The sequence below is a fragment of the Chroicocephalus ridibundus genome, chromosome 3, assembly GCF_963924245.1.
Source record: "Chroicocephalus ridibundus chromosome 3, bChrRid1.1, whole genome shotgun sequence".
Taxonomy (NCBI): domain Eukaryota; kingdom Metazoa; phylum Chordata; class Aves; order Charadriiformes; family Laridae; genus Chroicocephalus; species Chroicocephalus ridibundus.
The window spans coordinates 29,178,334-29,199,069 of NC_086286.1; the positions used below are offsets into that span (position 1 = coordinate 29,178,334).

The following is a 20,736-nucleotide window of genomic DNA, read 5'->3' on the forward strand; positions in this document are numbered from 1 at the left end:
CGGGGTGCAGGGGGCGGGGAAGGGTGGGGCTGTCGACAGCCAATCAGCGCAAGCAGCAGGTGAGGCCCCGCCCTCACCGAGGAGGGAGGAGCGGGGGCTCTGAGGCCGGTGTTGTGGCCTCAGGGGACCGCGGAGAGGGAAGAGGAGGAGGAGGAGGATGCGAGTGCGCACGGGTAAAACGGGGCTCCTGCGTGTGGTGGTCCCCCCACGGCGGCCCAGCCCGCCCTGCCCCTCCTAAGGGCCGGCGGCTCCGGCCCTCCCTCAGGTTGTCGCCTTGCCGCCGCTGAGGCGGTCACGGTCGACTGCCTTGTGTGCGCCTTCCGCTGCAGAGCTCGGGGTGTTCAGAATTCGAGGCAGCGCCGGCGGCTTGTTCTCAAGTGTTTGTTTTCTGATAAAAATTAAGAAGGGATGGTAGCGGTTTTGTTTTCTGGAACTTAATCTCTGGGTCTCCACTTTGTCAGGTGATTCAGACATCTTCTGAAAACATCTGAAGCCCATAATTTGTTTAATGAAATAAGGCTTTCATTAAATGAAATCAGCATTGTCAACTAGGGGAATGTAATATGATGCTGCTTCTCTTGTGAATTTAATCTTCCTGAGAAGCCCAGCAGCCCCATAGACTGAAGGTACAACATGGCAGGGTGTTGCTATGCTTATGGCTCAAGGGCCTGTGGGCGCTGAGTGGTCATTTGGCTTCTGTGCACGCCTTGGGCCATAGGCAGTTGCCAACTGAGATGTTCTTGTTATTAATCCACAGCATCTTGCTATTATCAGAGTCTGACAGTGCAAAGTCATTAATTTGAGTTGACTCTGTGAATTGCCTACTGTTGGTTAAGATTAAACATACTGAGGCCTTATTAAAAAAGGATCATTTGTTGGTAATGTTTAATCATAAGTAATCTGCAACAATTAGAGTATTGCCTATTAGGAGTCTGACATACAGTTTTGCAGATAGGCTTGCTATAAAAATATCTGTGGTCAGGCACTGAGTGAAAACTATTAAAATATACTTTGCTTGTAAACTGGGGGAAGATCTGTTCAGAGGAGATGTTTTAGAAAGTAAAATACCCATATAAAAATATGTATAATATGATTTCTTTACCTACCTGTGTAACGCCTTCTACTTAGTTTTTAGAATTTGAGTTTGATGGCAGCAAAATGGAGCCTTGAGTCTTCTTGGATCTATCCCCTTCTGAACAGACATGTCCTATACAGGATAACAGCTGCTCAGTAATGAGGAAAGCCCCTGTGAGCCTTATGCATCTATTTACTTGTGAAAGTAGGGCTATGAACCAGAAGCAACGGTCCTTGCTGCACCAGTTCTTACCTGTGCCTGTTGCCCTGGAGGCAGGCTTTCTTCTTGGCGAGATTTCAGTTCCACAAACTCTGTCTCTGCTGTCCTCTCATGGAGAGAACCAGCTGGATGCTCCATACATGATACCCTGAGTTGACGTTCTGACTCTGTGTTAGGAACATTAACTGGAGAGGATATGTTATTTGCTCACTAAGTAGGAAATTTATGGAAATATTTTGTAAATGTTACAGGACGAATTGTGAAATCCCTGTGGCTTTCAAGACTAGGCAGCATTAATGAACTGGAACATGTGCTGCATAATTTATGGTAGAAAAGAATTTGCTGATCAGGATTCTATTTATTTCTGAGAAAACTAAACTAGAAGTTATGTTTGATTACAAATCTGCCTGTAGTGGAGCAGAAGACCCTGAAGATGGGGTATACATATTCTTTACAGTGGAATGCTGTGAACCATGGCTAGGTTTGTGTGGTAACAGTCCTGACCTACTGAAATCCATGGGATTTTGTTTGTATTATAACTACTCTGGAACCTTCCCTGGGCATATCTGTCTGCAGATGCACTTTTAACTCCTCCTGTCCAGCTATTTCAGCATTGGCCAGAAGAAATAGGTGTTCCTAGCAAGCTCACTTACAGAGTTTGTTTTGTATCTTGCTCTTCTACCTTTTTTTCCAATATTAATACATGCTGTACTCCCAGAGGAGCACAGGTTTTGTGGCAGGTCATGCATGGAGATAATGCCATTGTGTAACTAATTCTTGCTCCATTGATGCTCTTGAATCAAGTTCTTGAAAAGTCATTCAATATTGACTGAAAGCTGCAGAAAGGAAAGGTTCATGCCCCGGAGCTTTGAGGAAGCTGTGAAAAGTGTACAAATTTATCCCCTTTTTCAGTTAATCAATTTAAGTCACAATGCCTAAAAGCAAGCTGTGAAACTTTGCTGCTGCAAGCTGTTGAAACAAAACCTAGGTGCTGTCTCTCTCTTGTTTTAGCTCACAAAATTGAAGATGGGGAATTGTTTACCTTGCAAGAGAGATGCATGGGAGGATGACATGAATAAAATTACAGTTACAAGTGAAGCTTCTGCTGTTGTTCTTGTAACACAGGAGCATGGGGACGTTCTGTGGAAGGGAAAGTAAAATCAGAATAGCATGAAGGATTTCCTTTAAAGGAAGAAACTTGTTTTTGCCTTAGGTTTTTGGTCCACCTTTTGCTTTAGTCCCTAGACTTTCGCCAAGACTGCTTTGCTTATCAGACTTTCTGACATAATGGGTAATTAGGCTGTAAAACTTACTGCCATAGGAAGAAATTGGGGCAAAATGAGGCCACTCACCTTAGCAGGGTTCAAAGAAAGAATCAGCATCTCTGTGGACCATAAAACTATGTATAGTTAATGTAAACAAAGTGTCCTGGAAGAAGGAGACTTCCTGCATTGAACTTTAAGCTGATGTCTGACTTTTAGATGCTGAGATGGAAAATTCATGGCAGTTCTACATCTGGTCTGTTAGGGATTTTATATCTTCGTCTGTAGTGTGGTATTGGCAGCAGCTAAAGACAATACTACCCTACAGGCTACACTGTAGTTTAATTCATTTTTTCCAAATTTTTTAGGGGACTGATTTCATACATGCAGGTTTGTTTATCATGGCTCAGTCCTGGAATAGTGCTAAGATTATACTTCAAGATGAGTAGCTTTCTGGGAGTGAATGAAAGATGCAGTGTATCTTGAGCTTATTCTGGTTTTTTGTTGTTGTTGTGATTTTTGTGTATTTATTTTCTTTTTGAGGATAAAATAAATAAAAAAACAAGACCTTATTCTGCTGCTTAATGAACAGAATCTTCATATGCTGATCATTATTTCGGCACAGATGTCTGTAACTCAAATTCTATGAATCTGCCCATGCAGCTCTGTTCTTGAATTGCTGAGAACAACTGTGTGGGTGGATTTAGAACATGAAATTGCCATGTGCAGTTATGTTTTGTTTATGCAGACTCTTTTAAGAGTACTAGATTGGATTTGCTTAATATTTGCTTTGTGTGTCTCTGTGTGTATACGTAATGTATGCAAACCCCCAAATTAGATGATGATCACCAAGCATAAGCTCTATTAATGCAAGAGGCTGTGACATTGTAAACATGTTCCATTTGGATCATGTTATCAACTGAAAAAAGAAATAAAGTCTATGCGCAGAATAAGGTAGTAATTACTTCTGAAACCTGAATCTGAATTTATTGGTTCTTTATTGCCCATATATACTGAATACAGCGCAGATGAGTCTTGGAAATAGACTAGTGTTAACTGAGACATTTCTTTTTGATAGACTCAATACTGAAAATTAATAAAAATAGATTTTAATTTTAAAACTGTTCATACAGTTAATATATTAATATAAATTAAACAAAAGCTTTTACTATCTTTCTTATAACAAAATTCTTGCTTCTTTTTCTGAGGGAGATGGGATTAGAAGCAGCCATTTATATCTACTGTATGAATTTAGAAATAATTCCATATTTCATTTCTGTTTCACGGGCACTTTTTTGTCTTGACGTAAGGCTTCTATATGTGAAATACTTGCTAGCAATAGTTACTTGATAGCAATAGCAATTTTGGCAATAAGGGTGTTGTGTTTACTGTAGTAGGTGGGGATCAGGAATCTTTTTAAAGGTGTTGAATTTTATTTGGGGGTTTTTTTACTTCTTGTTATATACGTATAATATTCTTTCCAGGTTCTCACACAGAACATGTCTGAGAAAGTAAATTAAGTAATTGAAAACTTGATGATATAATTACTGTAAAGCCTAATGATTGCATAATACTTCTGGGGCAATAAGTTATACTTTTTATAGACCATTTCTCTGCAGTTACGTGTTATCTGTATAAAAGCAGAATGGAAATTGTGAAAGCAATGGTTTATTCCAGGTTAGCAATGAAGTGTTCTTTTATCCTCTAACCTCCAGATGTGAAAAGCATTATAGGAACCTACAGTAAATATTGCTTTCACTATCTCAGCTTTGTTGACTTTGCTTTTTTCCCCCTTTATTTTCAGAATTGCAGAAGCAAAGGTAAATTTTTCATCTGATTGAGACATCAATGTTGACTGTCAATAAAATAATAATTACCTAAAAGCCCTCTTTATTCTACTTTTGAGAAAGTAATCTTGAAATACCCAGGCTCTATCTCTATGGCTTGTAACACTTCCCACTTTTGAAATGCTGTACTGGAAGTTTGGATACTTTGCCTCTTGCTGTTGACTTTGATAAGGACAACCATAGCTCGGAAGTGTCTGCGTGCTTTCTGCTGTGACGCATTTTTTGTTTTTACAACCAGAAAGGAAATCTTATGATGGCAGTACATTATTCTTCCTGAAATTTTCCTTTAAGCATTGTACAGGTAGTGAAATAGGTTTCCAAATGAAGCAAGCAGTATCTTTGGACACTGAGAGGTAAAATGCATCTGCAAGGTTTTCTCTTTTCACACTGCTGCCAAAGTCTTCCTTCACCTCTTTCTTCTCCCTCCCTAGGCTGTAAGTGTTGCTCTCTCAAACTGTCAACAGCCCACAGCAGAAGTTTATTTTTCTCAGATATATTGTAGATACTGGGAGGATGATGCATTGTCCTTGTATTTAATTTCTTCTTGTCAGCCTTTTCATATACAAATCCATAGACTGGAGTCCAGAGACAACCACATCCTTAGTGCACTATTGTAACAAACTTCCCTGAATAAGGCAAGATTTATAGACAAAAAAAAAAACCTCCACTGCACATGTGTTAGAGGAAATGTTCTGTACATTTGTATAATATGAAGTCAATAGATAGTAGGGTATTTGTGATGGGCTGAGAAAAGATCCCAGGCACTATTTCTCAGTATTAACAACTAAAATAGAATTGTTTTGGAAATGCATGGGGCAATTTAGGCTAGATGGCTTGACTTGAATACCTAAGTCTTTTGCTTTCTTGGTCCAGCACCCACTTGTTAGTCACTTATACTTAATTTTAGGTATTATCAGTCATGTTTCAGAACATTCTATACAGCTATGTTTCGGCTAAATTTACTCTTTCCCAACAATGACGCTGCCCCGTATCTACTCTTTCTCCTTGGAGAAGGCAGTAATCAATGAACATGCAGGATTGCCAGCATGTTCAACAGTTCAGAACCAGCAGTTCAAAAATCATGAGGTCAGTTTTTTTGTGTTTTAGGATGTGATAATGTTTTATCACATAATCATGTTTTACCACTTCTCTTTCATGCCTCAGGATATAAGGAACATGAATAGATGAAAGCCTAATTTCACATGATGAGTTTTTATAATGACTATCATAGGTAATAAATTTCACAAGTTGGCAACTTCTGTGTTGTAATTTCCTGAAGAAGGTATACATTGTTTGTTAGAGCTCCACCCTCAACCTACTGCAAAGTGCCCTGTAGGTACATGCTGAGGCAATCCTGTTTGATACAGTGTGTTGAATCTATGCTGTTCGGGACAGAGAAACAAGAATAACAGCAATTCTTCCCCCAGAGTATCACGGTTTGCTAATAATTCTTAAGGTGACGCCATCAAGTAGCAGTACGTTATATCTCTTTACATTTAAGCATCCTTGTGAGAGCACTAGACATGTCTTGTTAAATCTTTTGGTTGTGTTTTAGCTAAGGATATATCCAGGATGCAGAGCCAAAGAATCATCTCCCACTTTGTTCCTGGACACAGTTTTCCATGAGAAGGAAACTACTGCAGCCTTTAGCTGAGTCTCTAGACTGAGAGAATATGAAACTGGGACCATGCAGTGCACTGTGCCACTCAGCCAATATGTGTGGCCTAAGAAAAGCCTGGACTTGTAACTTCAGTGAAATGTGTGCAGTTCTGTGGATCCACAAAGGTTGAAATCCACAGATCTCCAGTATGTTACAGAGGAAAAACTGAAATATAAGGAGCAAAAAGAAATCTTTCTTCCAGATGTACTCATCCGGAAAGCTTTTAATCAGAAATATGATTTGAAGTGAACCTCCAAGTTATACCTGTGCTTTGGTTTGTATCACTGAGCAGGCCTGGACCCCACAGATGGGATATATTTTTGGATGAAGCTGGACTTCCTGGTCGACTGTAAGATGCACTTAAGGAACACAACCAATGTGCTTCAGTTGGTAATGAGCATTCAGACAATAGGACCAGACTAGGACCGGTCTGAAGAAACCTCCCAGGAAATGTGTATGGTGTGGGTGCCAGGTCCTCAGCAGCAGCTGTTTCATTCTGCGCATCGCTCCTCTTTGTCTCCACGGCTTCCCACAGTAGGTGCAACTTGGTAAATTGTGTGAAATGGGATGTGACGGATTTTCTAGATGCTAATGTCTGCCTGGAATCCCATTCACAGCTACTACCCGTAAGCCCTTCTTCCAAGTACTGCCATGGGATAAAACCATTCAGAACTGGCTGAACTATCACCATACTCAGGCAGAAGATCCAGCTTTGCCCAGATTATTTGTCAGCAGGCTGTACTCCAAGGGGTTTCTATTTGACTGATTAAAAATATATATATACTTAAATTTAGTAATACTAATGTCAACTGTCTGGTTACTAGAAAAATCTTTCTCGTAGAAAATATTCTTGTTTTATGAATCATTTAGCACGTTAGAGGTAACATAATAAAAAATAGATTGCTGCCATGAGATCAGTGTCTTCTGCATTGAAAATAATGCATAGTGTTGACTACATTTATTTTTGAGGATTGTATTCTCCCAGCAGTAGGAACCATTACCCTGTGATACCTTTACAACTAACAGTCTCCTAATTATCTTTCCTGCAGCATCCTATCATCCCACTTACATTCTATAAGCATGTAACTATTATGATTTAGTCTCTTCATATGGTAGTGTAACTTGTATCTGTTTCAGGAAGTCGTGCAGGTTTTTTGATGCATTTCCCCTTTGTCTTGCCACATTATAAATGATGGGGTTTTTTCCTTTTAAAATATTCTGTCAGCTGTTGTATACCTGTCTGTGCTTTCTTACTGCCATCAGAATAGGGACACTGTAAAACTGGGAGTACAAGCAGATGAAAGAACTATCGACCTGCTTATCACAGCATTTCCCTGCATAGGAGAAAGAAATTCAGAAGATTAGGTAACAGTGTGGGAGAACACTTATAAAGTCCGGAGTGAGGGGAAGAGGGAAGCTTAGTTGCAGCTCTGCAGAGAAGAGGACTGAAGTGTGCTGGAGTGAGTAGAGTAACAGCAGGGAAAGCTAAAAGGAACTGTTCCTGAGCCAAGTCCTTGCACACATTAAAGGGTTGGATAGTTGCAGAAACAGGGAGCCCTCCAAGAAAATGCTGCCTGCAACATCTGCCTCTGCATTGTGCAGGAACTTTTCTTTGGCAGAGCATCGCAGCCTTACGGAGCCTATAGTTAGATTAGGGTTCTTCGTACTGCGCTGTGCATCTCTATTTATAGTTTTCTCCCAAGCAAGAGATGATCTGTGTGAGTGCAGGTATGTGTGTGTGGATGGAAGCAGTGTGATTCAGTTGCTGACCACATGTGCCATCTGAGTAAAAAATTTTGTTGAAGACATGTCTCTTGATAACATCCTCTCTCCTAAAGATTTTTCACAGTAAATTTTGCTGAACCATATCTGGCACCCTTGTCTTGCGTAGGTTCTGTGATGCCAATTGCTAACGAAGAGTTTCATTTGGCTCAATATATAGGAGCCTGGGCTTTTATAATGAGAAAATCTGAGTTCTGTTTTCCCAGGGAGTATTGGAGTTTGCAGTACCATTGGTGGTACAGGCATGTTCATTTAAGAGTGCTATATCCTATTCTGCAGCCTGAGGGAACTGAAAAGGGGTGGTGAGGAGGTGTGGAAATGGAGATTTGGCACTGTGATTTTACTTGCTTTTTACTTTGCATACTCTTGATTGTTTCCCCTCCCCAATATAGTTTTCTCTTCAGATTTTGCAGTGTGGAGCTGATGTGATTATGGTTTCCTGAAGGATTCCCCATCTCCTTTAGACTAGAGTATTTGTTGCTCACTGTTCAAAGGCAGAATGGAAACTTGCTTCTATGCATCCTCAGAGAGGCACCGCTTTGATCCTGTTAAATTGTTTGTCCCAGAACCAGTTGCCACCAAACAGACGGTATCAGATTAATATAATTTGAACCTACAAACTCAACGTTCTTAGCACTGGCTAAACACTTGCCTTATACTGTAGAGATTACACTAAAATAATGGGAACCAAATTACCCCAAGTTCTTTCTTCGCTTTCACTATGTTACTGAGTTATAGTGTCATGTTTGTAGTGCTTTAGGGAGAAATGAATTATGAGTGAGATCTACATGCTTGCTTTACAGGAAAGTTTTATGGGTAGAGACAAGGGAAACACTCTCCAAATGCTATTAAAAAGATTTTATTTAAGGTTCCATGTTATTTTTTATGTAATCTATGAGCTGACTTTGATTCACACATAAACCAATTTGAACTTTGGAACAATACCTATGTGTGTTCCATTTTGTTCCTTTTTGGGTGATTGCAACCTTAAACCTTAATCAACTTTTTTAAAGCTGGTTGCAAAAAAAAAAAAAAAAAGAAATCATAAAATATGATTTGCACATTTGAAATAAAAGACTTAGTAGAGAGTTTAGGGATTATTTATGACTACTGATAAATAACTGCAGGTTTCTACAATGGACTTACCCAATTTTCCCTCTGAACTGTAACATTCAAGCTGAACATCTTTTGATTCAGGAGAACTGTGTCTCTTCTTTGAGCAGTGAAAAGGCCTAATCAAGTACTGTAGCGCTTGTCTTCTTGCTCTAGTCTCCAAGACAATTTATGGTGCTTCAGCTGAGCTTTTGTTTCATACTCTTTTTAAAAGCAAAGTAGTAAGTATTGTTTGTACTATATCCTGCTTTAAAATAGTAGGAGAAGACAGATAAAGAAGTGACTTGGGAGCCCAAGTTAATAGAGCTGAACACCACAGCATTTGCTGCGTATGTTATAGTTAAGCCTTAGAGTGCGAGGAGTTGGCTGACATGGTGCTGACCACAACTATAGCCTGTGTAAGTAGCAAAAGATTGTGTTTTCATGTACCAGCTATCATGATTAAAGATTAGGGTAGGGAACCACCATGCTGAGATGGCACACCTCCATGGAAGTTCCAGTGGTCATCTCTGAAAGGAAAGGATGTGACTTTTGGGGAGCTTTTGTGCATATTTTGAGTTGTAGCCTGCAGAATCCAGTTCCTGGATCCCCTTAGTGTGGATGCCTTATGCATTTTGGAAGTCATTAGCGCTCCACAGAAAGGGAGGCAACTGCTGAGTGGCATGAGACGGTGCCAGATTCTCTTTTATTCTCCTCATCTGAGAGACTGCGTCTGCAAGCAGGCACATTCAGAAAACATTTAGAGGGAAGTAGTAAATGACAAATGTTGGCAATACAAGTTGTTGTCACATTGTGTAACCCAAAGAAATGGGTGAAAGCTTTTCTTTTTAGCAAAGTAGGCACGTATCAGTTGGGTTACACTTACCAGGGATGAGTGGACTAGGGAACTGCTCTTTAGCACAGTTCCTCGAGGGGCAGGATGCTCAGTTTGTATAAGCATGTACCTACAGAAATGACAGTAGGCCAGAAAACAATGGGCAGGGTGGAATGGCAGACGGTGGGCTGGCACTGTGATTTCAGAAATATTTGGTGCCAGCACAGAAGCCTGCCAGTGTGGCTAGTGGCAGAAAAATGGTAAAAACCAAAGAGGAAAGGAGTTGGATGGAAAAAGTCTGGCAAAGGAAGAAAGCAGAGATGCGTTTTCAGGGAGGGTATGGCAGGACAGCAGCAGTGATGGGGAAGAGGGCTGAAAAGCACAGCAAAGTCCTATTGTGTTTAGTGTCCAAGAGTTATCTGCATTGCATGGTCTTAGTTTCTGATGAGTCACTTAGAAAGGACTTCATTACTGTCTCAGAGCCTGTTGGATTGCTGGATTTAGTATTTTTAACCTCTCGCTACCCCTCTACCCCATTTCCTTTTTTTCATTAATTAGTTTTCCACCTGCTCTCTGCCATGTTCTTTCATTTTGCATGACAATCCTGGACTCTAAGTAGGGATAAATCCCCAAAGCAGAGAACATGAAAGTAGTGATTTCTTTTATGGATCTTAAACTGGGATCTTTAATGCTAGAGTAAAAGCCTACCAGTTTCCGAGGCTGTTAATTGCTTCTAGTATGACTCTGTTGTATGCTGATGGAAAGTGTACTGTCCAAGCTTGGCCAATTTGCATTACAGTTTCTTGGTAGAAACAGCAATTTAGCGTAATTGACCAAAAAGTAAAGAAGTACAAATCTGTAACTCCGCCACCTCATTGGCAATTCAGCTGTCAGGTCCACTCATGTTGGCGGGAGTAGGTGGCCAAAGGCAGATAGGCGATCTTTACTGCAGAGTTGTGAGTGCATTTGAATGGGCTGCGGGATGTGAGGTGCCAGGATAAGACTGTAGATTAAGGGTGGGATGTGGATGATTTAGGCTATTTTGTATTGCTTTGTAAAAGCTTTGCTTTGCATGACTGTTTCTTCCCATTATATATGACATTTATTGTGGGGGAGGAGAGAGCTTCTTATCCTACACTGAGACAGAGAAATGTAGGGATATTTATTCTCAGCTATCTAATCTCGTGTTGAACTGCATTTCAAATGCGAAAGGGACAGTCTGTATGAAGAGAAGGCAGAGGTAACAGCAGCCTCAGTCCCTGGAAGTTAATGTTTAACCTTAATGCTTCTTGAGTGAGGATCAGGTGAAAGGAGAAAGATCTAAGAAAATGAGGTGCTGAAGATGGAGTCTGCTATAAAGAGGGAAGCAGATGAGCTTCATGGTCCCTGGTCTTGTGTTGAGGGTAACCTGGCATTTACATCCAAGACTTTGTCTTCCATAACCCAGGTGACAAATAGATTTTCTAAAACAAAGCAAAATTCATCTGAGCTAGCTGTTATTCACTGCTGTTTATCTGACTCCCTTGAAGAAGATTTTTCTCTTCAGATATATCTGGGTTTTAAGCCTCTTGAGTCAATGGAGACCAAAACCAAAAGCTGCAGTGACCTATAGGCTTAGTTTGTATCAAAGGACACAACAGGTAGAGCCTGAAGACGCTGCACACAAAGGCAGAGATACTTAAGGAATCCGTATAAATATGAGGGCTGTAAGCAAAAAATCTCTGGCAGGAATCCGCACTTTTAGATTTTTACTTATTTATTTTTTTATTGAAGTAATTTTGTTACTTTTCTTTTTGTTTCTTTTCAGTGGGCCCCTGCATGACTGTACTTAGTGAATACACTGTTTGGATTGTATTTCTCATTTACTCTTATATGGCATCTATATAACAGCATCCTTACATAGCATCAAGGATTCAAGATGCTATTCTGATAAATGGCCCAAATTTTACTCATTCATAGTATTCCATCAAGTGACATCAAGTTCAAATATTAAACCCTAATAACAAAAGTCATGGTTAGAGGCTGTGCTGTCTTGGCACAGCCAGTACAGCTGACAAGGCCTTTAGCAATGTAGACTGCCTTCTAAGTGCTGCATTCGCCGGAGCCTTTCTAAATTGAAGAGGAAAAGAAAGAAAAATTGTATTTGAACACCTAGTACTTAAAAGTGTATCAATCAGACTTAATATATAAGCTATGCTCATGCTACAGAGAAATGTCATGTTGTTTGCTTGCACTGTTGTCTGCAAACAGCTTTTGATTTGTGTTTCAGTCTTGGATTATATGGGTTTTGGGAGCAGCATTGTAATTTTGATCCATGGTTGTAGAGCACTTAGTACAACAGAAGCCTGGTCCTCGCTGTAGTTCCTGCTTGCTACTTCAATACTGGTAAAAGAGCAGTGAAAAGAAATATAAAGGCTGATGTGGAGGATTTCTGGGGTACAAGGGAAAGAATTCCAATTTTGAACTTCTAGATTTTAATAAATCTCTTTACTGTTTTCTTTTTAAAATTCTTATGGCAAACAAATGTATAAAATGTTCCCCAAGACAGCAAGAATCAATCTTATTTTGGGGGGTTCTATATATTTACAGTTTCATCTCACATTGCTAGGAGATGCAAGTGTTGAGCTTATCATCCGTAAAACAATAACAGAGTTAAAGCATTTAAAAACACTTCTGCCTCCAAAATATTTTAGAAATTCTTTTAGAAAAACACTTCTAAAATATGTGACTATGTGGACATCTGCTTCATTTCTTCACTGATTGATTTGATGTAAAACTTTTAAAACTAATAAATAGAATATGAGAAGTAAAAACGCTAAAGATTTCTACACTAAGTCTGTTCATTTTCATAATAATGCAGTGGGCTGGTGCCAGAATAGTTCATAATTCAGTGATCTCTTAAAATATTCAAACTTTTTTTAAAAGAACATTAGTTGTGATCATTTTTGGAAGTACTTTTGAAATGGCTGCATTTAAAGAATCACCAGAGCATCTCAGATCCGTTCACAATAATGCGAGCATTGCACCGGTGAAACTTCAGGTTGTTTTGAAATTCCAGAATGAACACCATATTGACAGTTTGGATTTTATTTTTTTTTAATATAAATACATTTCAGTGAACTTGAAGCCAAATTCAATCCATTTTTCCAGATTTGTTCTTATAAATAATCCCTGTGTTATATATGTATAAAGTATGCGTTACATGGCTGCTTTTTCATTTTGTTTTGACAGCTCTGTTGTCCATAATTCTAATAGATATTCAGTTGCTGAAGAATAACTCTGTGTAGGTTTAAGTTTATTTTTTGGCTCAGACTAACTTCTAGATCAAATATTCAAATTTTCTATTGAGTAAAATTCCTCAGTTCTAAATGGCAGACTACTTAGTAGCCAACAATTGTCAAAGGAAAACAGTTTTTGCCTAGGTACAATACCAGTATGAATAGCCACAGGATTCACTTGTTAAAAAGAACACATTTTATAAACATTTGGTTTTTGACCACTAGTCCATAAAATATAGCAACAAGACCAGCAAATTTTATTATGTGATTTTATGCATCTAATTCTGTATTCACATCAAAAAAACACATTTATTACCTTTTCAAATTATAGTATACATTTTTCTTTACAGATAAGCAAACAATATATAAAATTAACATTCTATAAAATTATAAATCTTTGCGTTTGTAAAGAATAAAGGAGTCTAAAATGTGTAGTTGCAAACATTCACATTTTATTCATTTGAGCAAGGATTTATATTCTTCTTCTGTGGCTCCTAAAATTCCTTGTCAAGCAGATTGTCAGTCTTGGTGGCTCACTGTGCAGCCTTCTTGATGCTTAACCTATTCTGCATTTGCAAAAGATACTCCCTACTTTGTGTTGCTATACATCGTATTCACTTTTCACTATGAAACCAGCTTTGTTCTTTATTCCATATGGGCTGGGGCAGCTTTTCAGCTAGTGTAAACTGTTACAGCTCTAGCAAAGCTGGAAGACCTTTCTCACTAAGTGTATGTATTTTAAACAGGGATCAGTTTCACGTAGCAAGTTTAACTAGCATCAGGTATACAGACCTGCATGTTTGCTTTTACAAACAAGTAACAGAAAATGAGTCAATTTCCTTCTTTAAAATCATAGTGAAAAATTTTTTATATAGCGATAGAATCATTTTTTGCTATGCGTAGCTTACTTAATTTTCCAGTAAATGTCTCCTTACAAGCTCATTTGAAAGGATAATTCTAAAATTTTCAAGGTATTTCAAATGATCAAACTTTAATCAATAGTTTTATCCTGAACCTCTTAAGTGGGAGAAAATTCAGAGCACAGCAGATTTTGTTCGTTGTGCTTGTTCCCAGGAAACTGGCTGGTTTGCCTGCCGAATTTAGCTGGCTGGTGTGTGCATACGACCACTTCCTGGCAGACGTTCAGATCTGGTAAGATTTTTGTAGTTGTTACCCAGAGGGGAAGAGACAAGTGTTTTGAACCCATAAGGACTTCAGTTTTATTTTGGAAACATGAGGGTTGAATGCTACAAAAGCTGAAGACCGATTCCTTTACGGGCACAAATCGCATACACGATATGAAAACCCAGTACCTTTTCCTTTAAATACATGGGTGTCAAGATACGAATCTTGCGTTAACAGGATTTTCATCGTTCTCAAACTTGCTGCTATGTACACTAAGATAAGCCATTGTACAGTAAGAAGGAGTATCACATATTTAAATGGCTGATCCCTGTGCTGATAGAACTGTTGAAAATCATCAGTCAATCAAATTAATCTTTGGTTTTTATTTGGTGGGTATTCGTCAAGACAATATCATTTCCAAGTCTTACACCAAGGGAAATGATAATCCTCCAGTCTTGGTGATTTTTGGGAAGGTGCTTCATGTAGAACCATAGCAGGAAGATGTACGCTAGACAGCTTTCCATTACAGTGATTTCATTAATGATAAAATGCTTTTAAGTGGCGTGCAGTACCTTGAAGGACTGCAGCCAATATATAGTTCCCAACGGGTCAGTCCTAAGGATTGAACCTGGTATATAATGTATGATTAACCTTTCTTGTCATCAAAACATCCAGTGGCAGTTCAAAACTCATTGGCACTGCTTTTACTTTTAGATGAACAGAAAGGCTGTCTCACAATTATATAAGCTGTCTTTATTTATCCCCTGTTTTATTATATTTGTATTTTATCTCATTTGTTCCAACTGTGAATGTTTCAGATATTGAAAGAGGTACTGCCCATGAAGTATTTTATTGTATAGAGTGCAATAGGCAATGATTAGAAATTAGCGAGCGAGCTTGTCTTCGCTTGGCTTTGAAATGCTGTATTTCATACAGAGCACTGTACCCCACGTCTGCATAAAACACGGTCTCAAGTAAACTTTTAGTAACACAGTTTCATCTCTTTAAAGGTACGCTTATTTTTGACTACACATATAATTCAGTTTTTTTTAAGTCTCACTAAAAAAACACTGGTCCATTAAAAATAAGATGACATATATTACTAGAAGTCAGGAACCCTATTTACTTACTATAAAATTCTGGTTTAAGGCTACTGTTGAGATCACGTTACTTCAACTTGGTTTCTAAGGAAACTAAGTCTACACACTGATAACCATACAACAATAAAAAAGGCAAAAAATAAAACCACCTCAGTATCTCTCCTTAGTAGGCTTATATAGAGAGCAGTCTCAAAATAATATTTTATTGTAACTCAAAAAATACATTAGGTCATTCTGTTCACAGAACATAAGCTGTTCAAAACAAAAAGTATGACTTAAGTTAATCTCCACAGACTTATTCCTTTACACGATTATTTTCCTTAGGTAATCTTTTTACAGTGGGAAAGGATTCTTTAGCTGAAAATCACTTTATAAGGTATAAAGTTGTATAAAAAACATTTTGTTTGTATACCACATACAGCCTGGATCTTTGAAAATTTCCTGTCCTTAATTGCTTATACGAGATGATTCATGTTGCAAATTGGTATTGGCAAGTTATTACGTGTAGTAATTTATATTTTTTCCTTTGTACGAGCATCTAAAGATTAGATTTATAGGTAGTGCTGAAGTGCATTTCAGTCTTGAAATCAAGACTGCAACATACTTTAAAGTATATTCACATTCTGTATGGATTTCAAACTATTGTCATTGTGATGATGGTTTGGGTGTTTTGTGGGAGGGTTGTATTTCAGAGTATTGGTCTGGTTAAATACAACACATAGACAAAAGACAAAGTAAGTTTTAAGGAGTTTTATAAAAACCAGTATTTTTCCCAAGCATTAAAAACAGCATATGAAAATCCATAGGGCTAAGTTCTCATGTGGGGGTTTTTAACCTATTTTTAATGGAAAAAAAAAATTGGAGCAGAATACAAAAAAAAATAGCGATTTTATCCTTGAAAATGGTTTTGATACTGTCAAAATAAACTTTTCATTAGGAGATGAAAATGTCATTTTCTTCAACAGCTGTGTTTGGACTGAAGTCTGAAATTCCAATTTTGTCAAAGAGGAAATTTTGTGTGAGGAGAAAAAAAAAAAAAAAAAACATTTCGACTGACTATAATATATAATATATGCAGGATATATATAGGTGCACATGCAGGAATACAGAGCCAGCATCTCCGCTGGTGTAAAACATCTTATGTGTCTCTGAAGTCACAACTTGCCTAACTAACATCAGCTGTGAATCTCACCCAAGAAAGAAATTTTTGCTTATCTCATAGTCACCTCTCTGTGGAATGCTGGAGCCGGTTTCTGAACGACATGGTTCTGACATACAAGGCATAAATATAGTAGTACAGGAACTACAGAGCTAACCTGAACACCAGGAACGCGCCAGTGGCAAGAAACAGAGGTATGGCTGTAACGTTACTTAATAATGTAGTCTTGAAAAACTACTGAAGGAAAAGTCAAGCTTGTCTGTAAAGAAGGCTACTAAAATTCTTTTCAGGTCTTCAGAAAAATTCTTCTTTGCAATGTAATTCTTTAAGACTGCTAAAGACTAAGACCACTTAAAATGATAATGAATTTTTCCGGTCTCAGAGTGGAGCCTTCAATGTACTGGTTACTGACCAATGAGGTACTTTTATTTGAGTGAGCAATTCCAGAGATGTGTTTTCTAGGTGGTAGTCATTTTACTTCTAAAGCTTTTAACAAATACGTATATAAAAGATGCTTCTACAGCACAGTAATAGTAAATGCAGTATTTTCAGGCAAGCGCACCAAATCCACCTATGCTGATGACTCTGAACTTCCATGTCAGCAACAAAGCTCCCTGTTGATGTTTATTGGTACCCAAATTCATAAAGCTGTACTGTAATGTATTTTAGTATCTAACTGCACATTTCTACAGAGCAGCCTTTCAGAATTATACCGAACTATTCTATTAAGCAGTACTACACAAGAAATGTAGTGAACAATATTTCAGAACCTAACCTGATTCATTTTAATCTGCTAGTTACATTGGAGAATATACCATTTTGCCAAGCGCAACTCACGCTTCTATATTTTACTTCCTTTGGTACACTCTGGGCTTTTTACAGTTGTTTTTAAAACTTCCCTTAAAGTAAAGCGTATCCTTCAGTAAGGACTGCAGAATTTAAAGATGAGGAAAAGGCTCATCTGACAGGGAGCAGCTACTCTTGTTTTTCAGTGCTTTCTCCAGACTGTTTCAAGGGATGGAATCTTATCATTTGTCTTAGAGAACGTTCACTATGATATATATGTTTGATAAAATGGGGGGAAAAGAATCTATGCTTATGAGTATGTAACTTCAGGTGGATGGAACTGAACTCAATGTACATAAAATTTGGATAGCTCTTGCACCATACCAGAAAATATATTTATCAATGCCTGATTTTTTTTATACTGATCTTTATGAAGTACAACACTTGCTTCTACTAACTATTTGGTTCCAGAGAAATTACTTGTGGCTAAGGAAGTCCTTGCTCCAACATTCAGAGGTGCACTTCTTGCACTTCTTTGAGTTACCAAATTCAGAGCAATGCCACTGAGTTCACTAGTTTTACAGAAGATTTGTGTGCTTCATCAAAGATCAGAATCGGGCCTCAAGATTTTTTGCCCTACAGACCTATATTCTTCATCTTTCCTGAGTTACAGAACAGTTCTACTCTGTTGCGAACCTCAAAAGTAGCAGCAATTCTCCTTCAGTATCTGATTTGGTTATCTCAGTTAAAGGTGGAGATGATACTTCAGGCTCGAAGTTATCAATGCCTTTATGGAGCATTTAGATATTGAAATCTTTGAAAAACTTCTGCTACACGTTACTTAGAATGGCATAGGATGTAATTATGGGAATGACAGATCTCAGTGTTAAGCCCATGTTCTGGTCTGCTTTTGTGTGGAAAGGCAAAGTGAAGACCAAGCTAGTCTGGTTGAGGACTTCTGAACCCTCTTTTGTTATTTTTGTTCTCTCAAATTTGAAACTCCCTGCAAGGTGCCCAAGGCAAATGGCCATCCTTCCTGTCTGAATGGTGACGGGCTTTCTCCAGGCTGGCGAGAATGTTGTTCCACAGGACCATCCAGTCAAGGAGGACACACGAAAGGACCTTCCACCATTCTCTTCTAAGACAAAGCTTAGCAAGTAACTACAACAGAATGCAAGTTTGGTCAATTTAAGAATTCAGCAGAGAGGCTTCTACTGTACCTAGCGGATCGGAACTTGAGCTCATGGTAGCATTGCACAAAGCTGTGATAAATGAAAGTGATCGGCAAGGCTAATAAAACGATGCCACTAACCACACAAATTCCTCCAAGAATCCTTCCTGGTACAGTGATGGGACACATGTCACCATAACCAACCGTGGTCATCGAGATGATCACCCACCAACAAGCAGCAGGAATGCTGGCATAATCCTTATTCTTTGTTCCCAAGTCCAGCCCATTTTCAAGAAGCTGGGAAAGTGCACTGAAAATTGCCATAGCAACACAGATAAAGACAAGTAGCATCACCATCTCTCTGTAACAACGCTTCAGAGTCAGACCAAGTGTTTGAAGGCCAATGAAATGACGAGCCAGTTTAATCACCCAAAAAATCCTCATCATTCTTAAGACCCTCAAGGTGACTCCAGCCCTCTGAAGCTGTGAATTCTCCCCTGTGAAAACTGTCATTAGAACAGAGATGTAGTAAGGAGTAATTGCCAGTAAATCAATGATGTTGAGAGGTCTTCTGACAAACTCACACTTGTTTTTGGAGACGATGAACCTCACAATGCACTCTGCAGTGAACCAGCCTATGCAGATAGCTTCAATTATCCTGTTGAAAGAAACAAAGTATAGTATTTATGTTCTGTGCAAAAGCTTTAGAGGATGTTTGGTTTGTTCACAGATATTACCAAACTGACACTCAGAGCTTCACAAACAACAAACAGAAAGCCACGCTATTCTTCTCCTACGCGTGTAGCACCAGATTTCAGCAATTAACCTGAGGATCTAGTGAGGATTTTAAACTGATCATTGCTAAGAACTTACCCATCGATCGTTTTCTTGGAATTATAGATTGCTACTGGTCTTATGCCACCTATGCCACTGTGTAACATTATCTAAAATACCTTTTTTTCCTCAGTTGATTGGGTTTTGGAGGATTTTGCTCTTTTTTTTTTTTTTTTTTTTTTTTTTTAGATCTATGAGGCCTGATCCACTTGGGACTGCAAAGGACTGTGGATCAGTGAACTGGCTAGTTATGAACGGCAATGTATAGAACCAGACTGCTAAACTAAAATGGAAATGTAGCTGGAGTAGGCAGAAATGAGCTTTTGCATTGGATAATTCATGCAAATTGGCTCTTCAGGAACCAATCTAAACCAGTCTGATTTGCATCCCAAACAGTGGCTTACCTAGAACTATATTCAGAACTTTATAGGTACTGCCACTAAATACAGATGGTATTTTATTTTTCATTGGGTACACAAAGTAATAAGCTTGCGTCCTCCCATTTACCACTATGCTCTGAATTACTGGATTTTTTCTTTTGTTTTAAATGTAACTCCACCTAAACTGTGTTGCAGCAAGAATGTCAAGGTAACCAAAGCAATAGTCAAGATTATCTTCTTGCCAAATACAAATAATGGTCTTAAGAAAAGAAATCCTGGAAGGTGATTTCCGTATGTTCTTGAATATTTTCAAGTCCCAGTTCAGTGAATGAGACTTGAGAATATCTCAACTTCAAACCAGTGGAAGGTAGAAATAGAAGATGAAAATGTTGCTATAAGATTATTTAATAACTGTTGTGCATGTAGTCTCAAATCTCCCATCTGAAAAGAACCCTTTTCTTAAGAATTCAGACTGTGCTCGCTTGTTTAATACAAGAGGGAATGGGGGCTAATCTTTCCCTCTTCCCTTTGTTTACCTTTTTTCACCAACAGTTTGAGCAACGAAAAAGCCAATCACCGACGCCTTCTCATACCAACAGCTCTGAAACCAAACTGACGTGAAATTGGGGATTTGAAAATACTGCATACGACCAGAGCTTTTCTTTGCTACTGCAGGAATCCTAACAAGGTAGTGTCTGTAGAAATGTAATGATTTGCAAGTAATAATCCAACTGTCATTTCAAACCTAAAATTTTGCTTTCTAATACATCTGCGTAATTTTTTACCAGTTCTGAAATCTATTGTTATAATAAGACAATGGCCTCTTAGAAAGACGATATTCTTCTGTAACTGCCGTAATTATACTACTAGATGGTATGAATTAACTTTCATAAAAGTTTCATATGCTAAAGTTTTATTTGTTTTTTATTAATTTCATTTTATTCATTCATTCACTTAAGTTTTACACTAAAAAATGGAGCAAACAGTAATGGTCAGTTGAGGTAACGCCATAATTGCAGCCATGGCAAATCTAAATGAACATAGATTAATTACTTAAAGAAACAGTTATTCACATAAAATCAGACCTTGTTTCTCTTGTTTCATGAATAACAGGGAAAGTTCTGTAAGCAA

At 38.3% G+C, this 20,736-nt stretch overlaps 1 protein-coding gene and 1 long non-coding RNA gene across 5 annotated transcripts in view; one reads left to right on the plus strand and one right to left on the minus strand.

Moving 5' to 3' along the window:
• The first annotated feature begins 55 nt into the window (after positions 1-55).
• Positions 56-20,736, plus strand: part of LOC134512810 (uncharacterized) — a 26,564-nt gene continuing 5,883 nt past the window's right edge. For 2 of the 3 annotated variants that reach the window (XR_010070249.1, XR_010070247.1), the window contains exons 1-4: positions 62-173; positions 14,125-14,202; positions 16,498-16,628; positions 20,158-20,293. This is a non-coding gene — a long non-coding RNA (uncharacterized LOC134512810). Of the gene's footprint in view, positions 174-14,124; positions 14,203-16,497; positions 16,629-20,157; positions 20,294-20,736 lie in introns of all 3 variants that reach the window. The other variant, XR_010070248.1, reaches the window with a different exon arrangement.
• The window catches only part of KCNG3 (potassium voltage-gated channel modifier subfamily G member 3), an 11,950-nt gene continuing 7,835 nt past the window's right edge, over positions 16,622-20,736 (minus strand). For both annotated transcript variants that reach the window (XM_063328572.1, XM_063328570.1), the window contains exon 2: positions 16,622-19,049. In XM_063328572.1, coding sequence (XP_063184642.1) covers positions 18,404-19,049 — 646 coding nt within the window. In that variant the 3' untranslated portion in view covers positions 16,622-18,403. The remainder of the gene's footprint in view (positions 19,050-20,736) is intronic.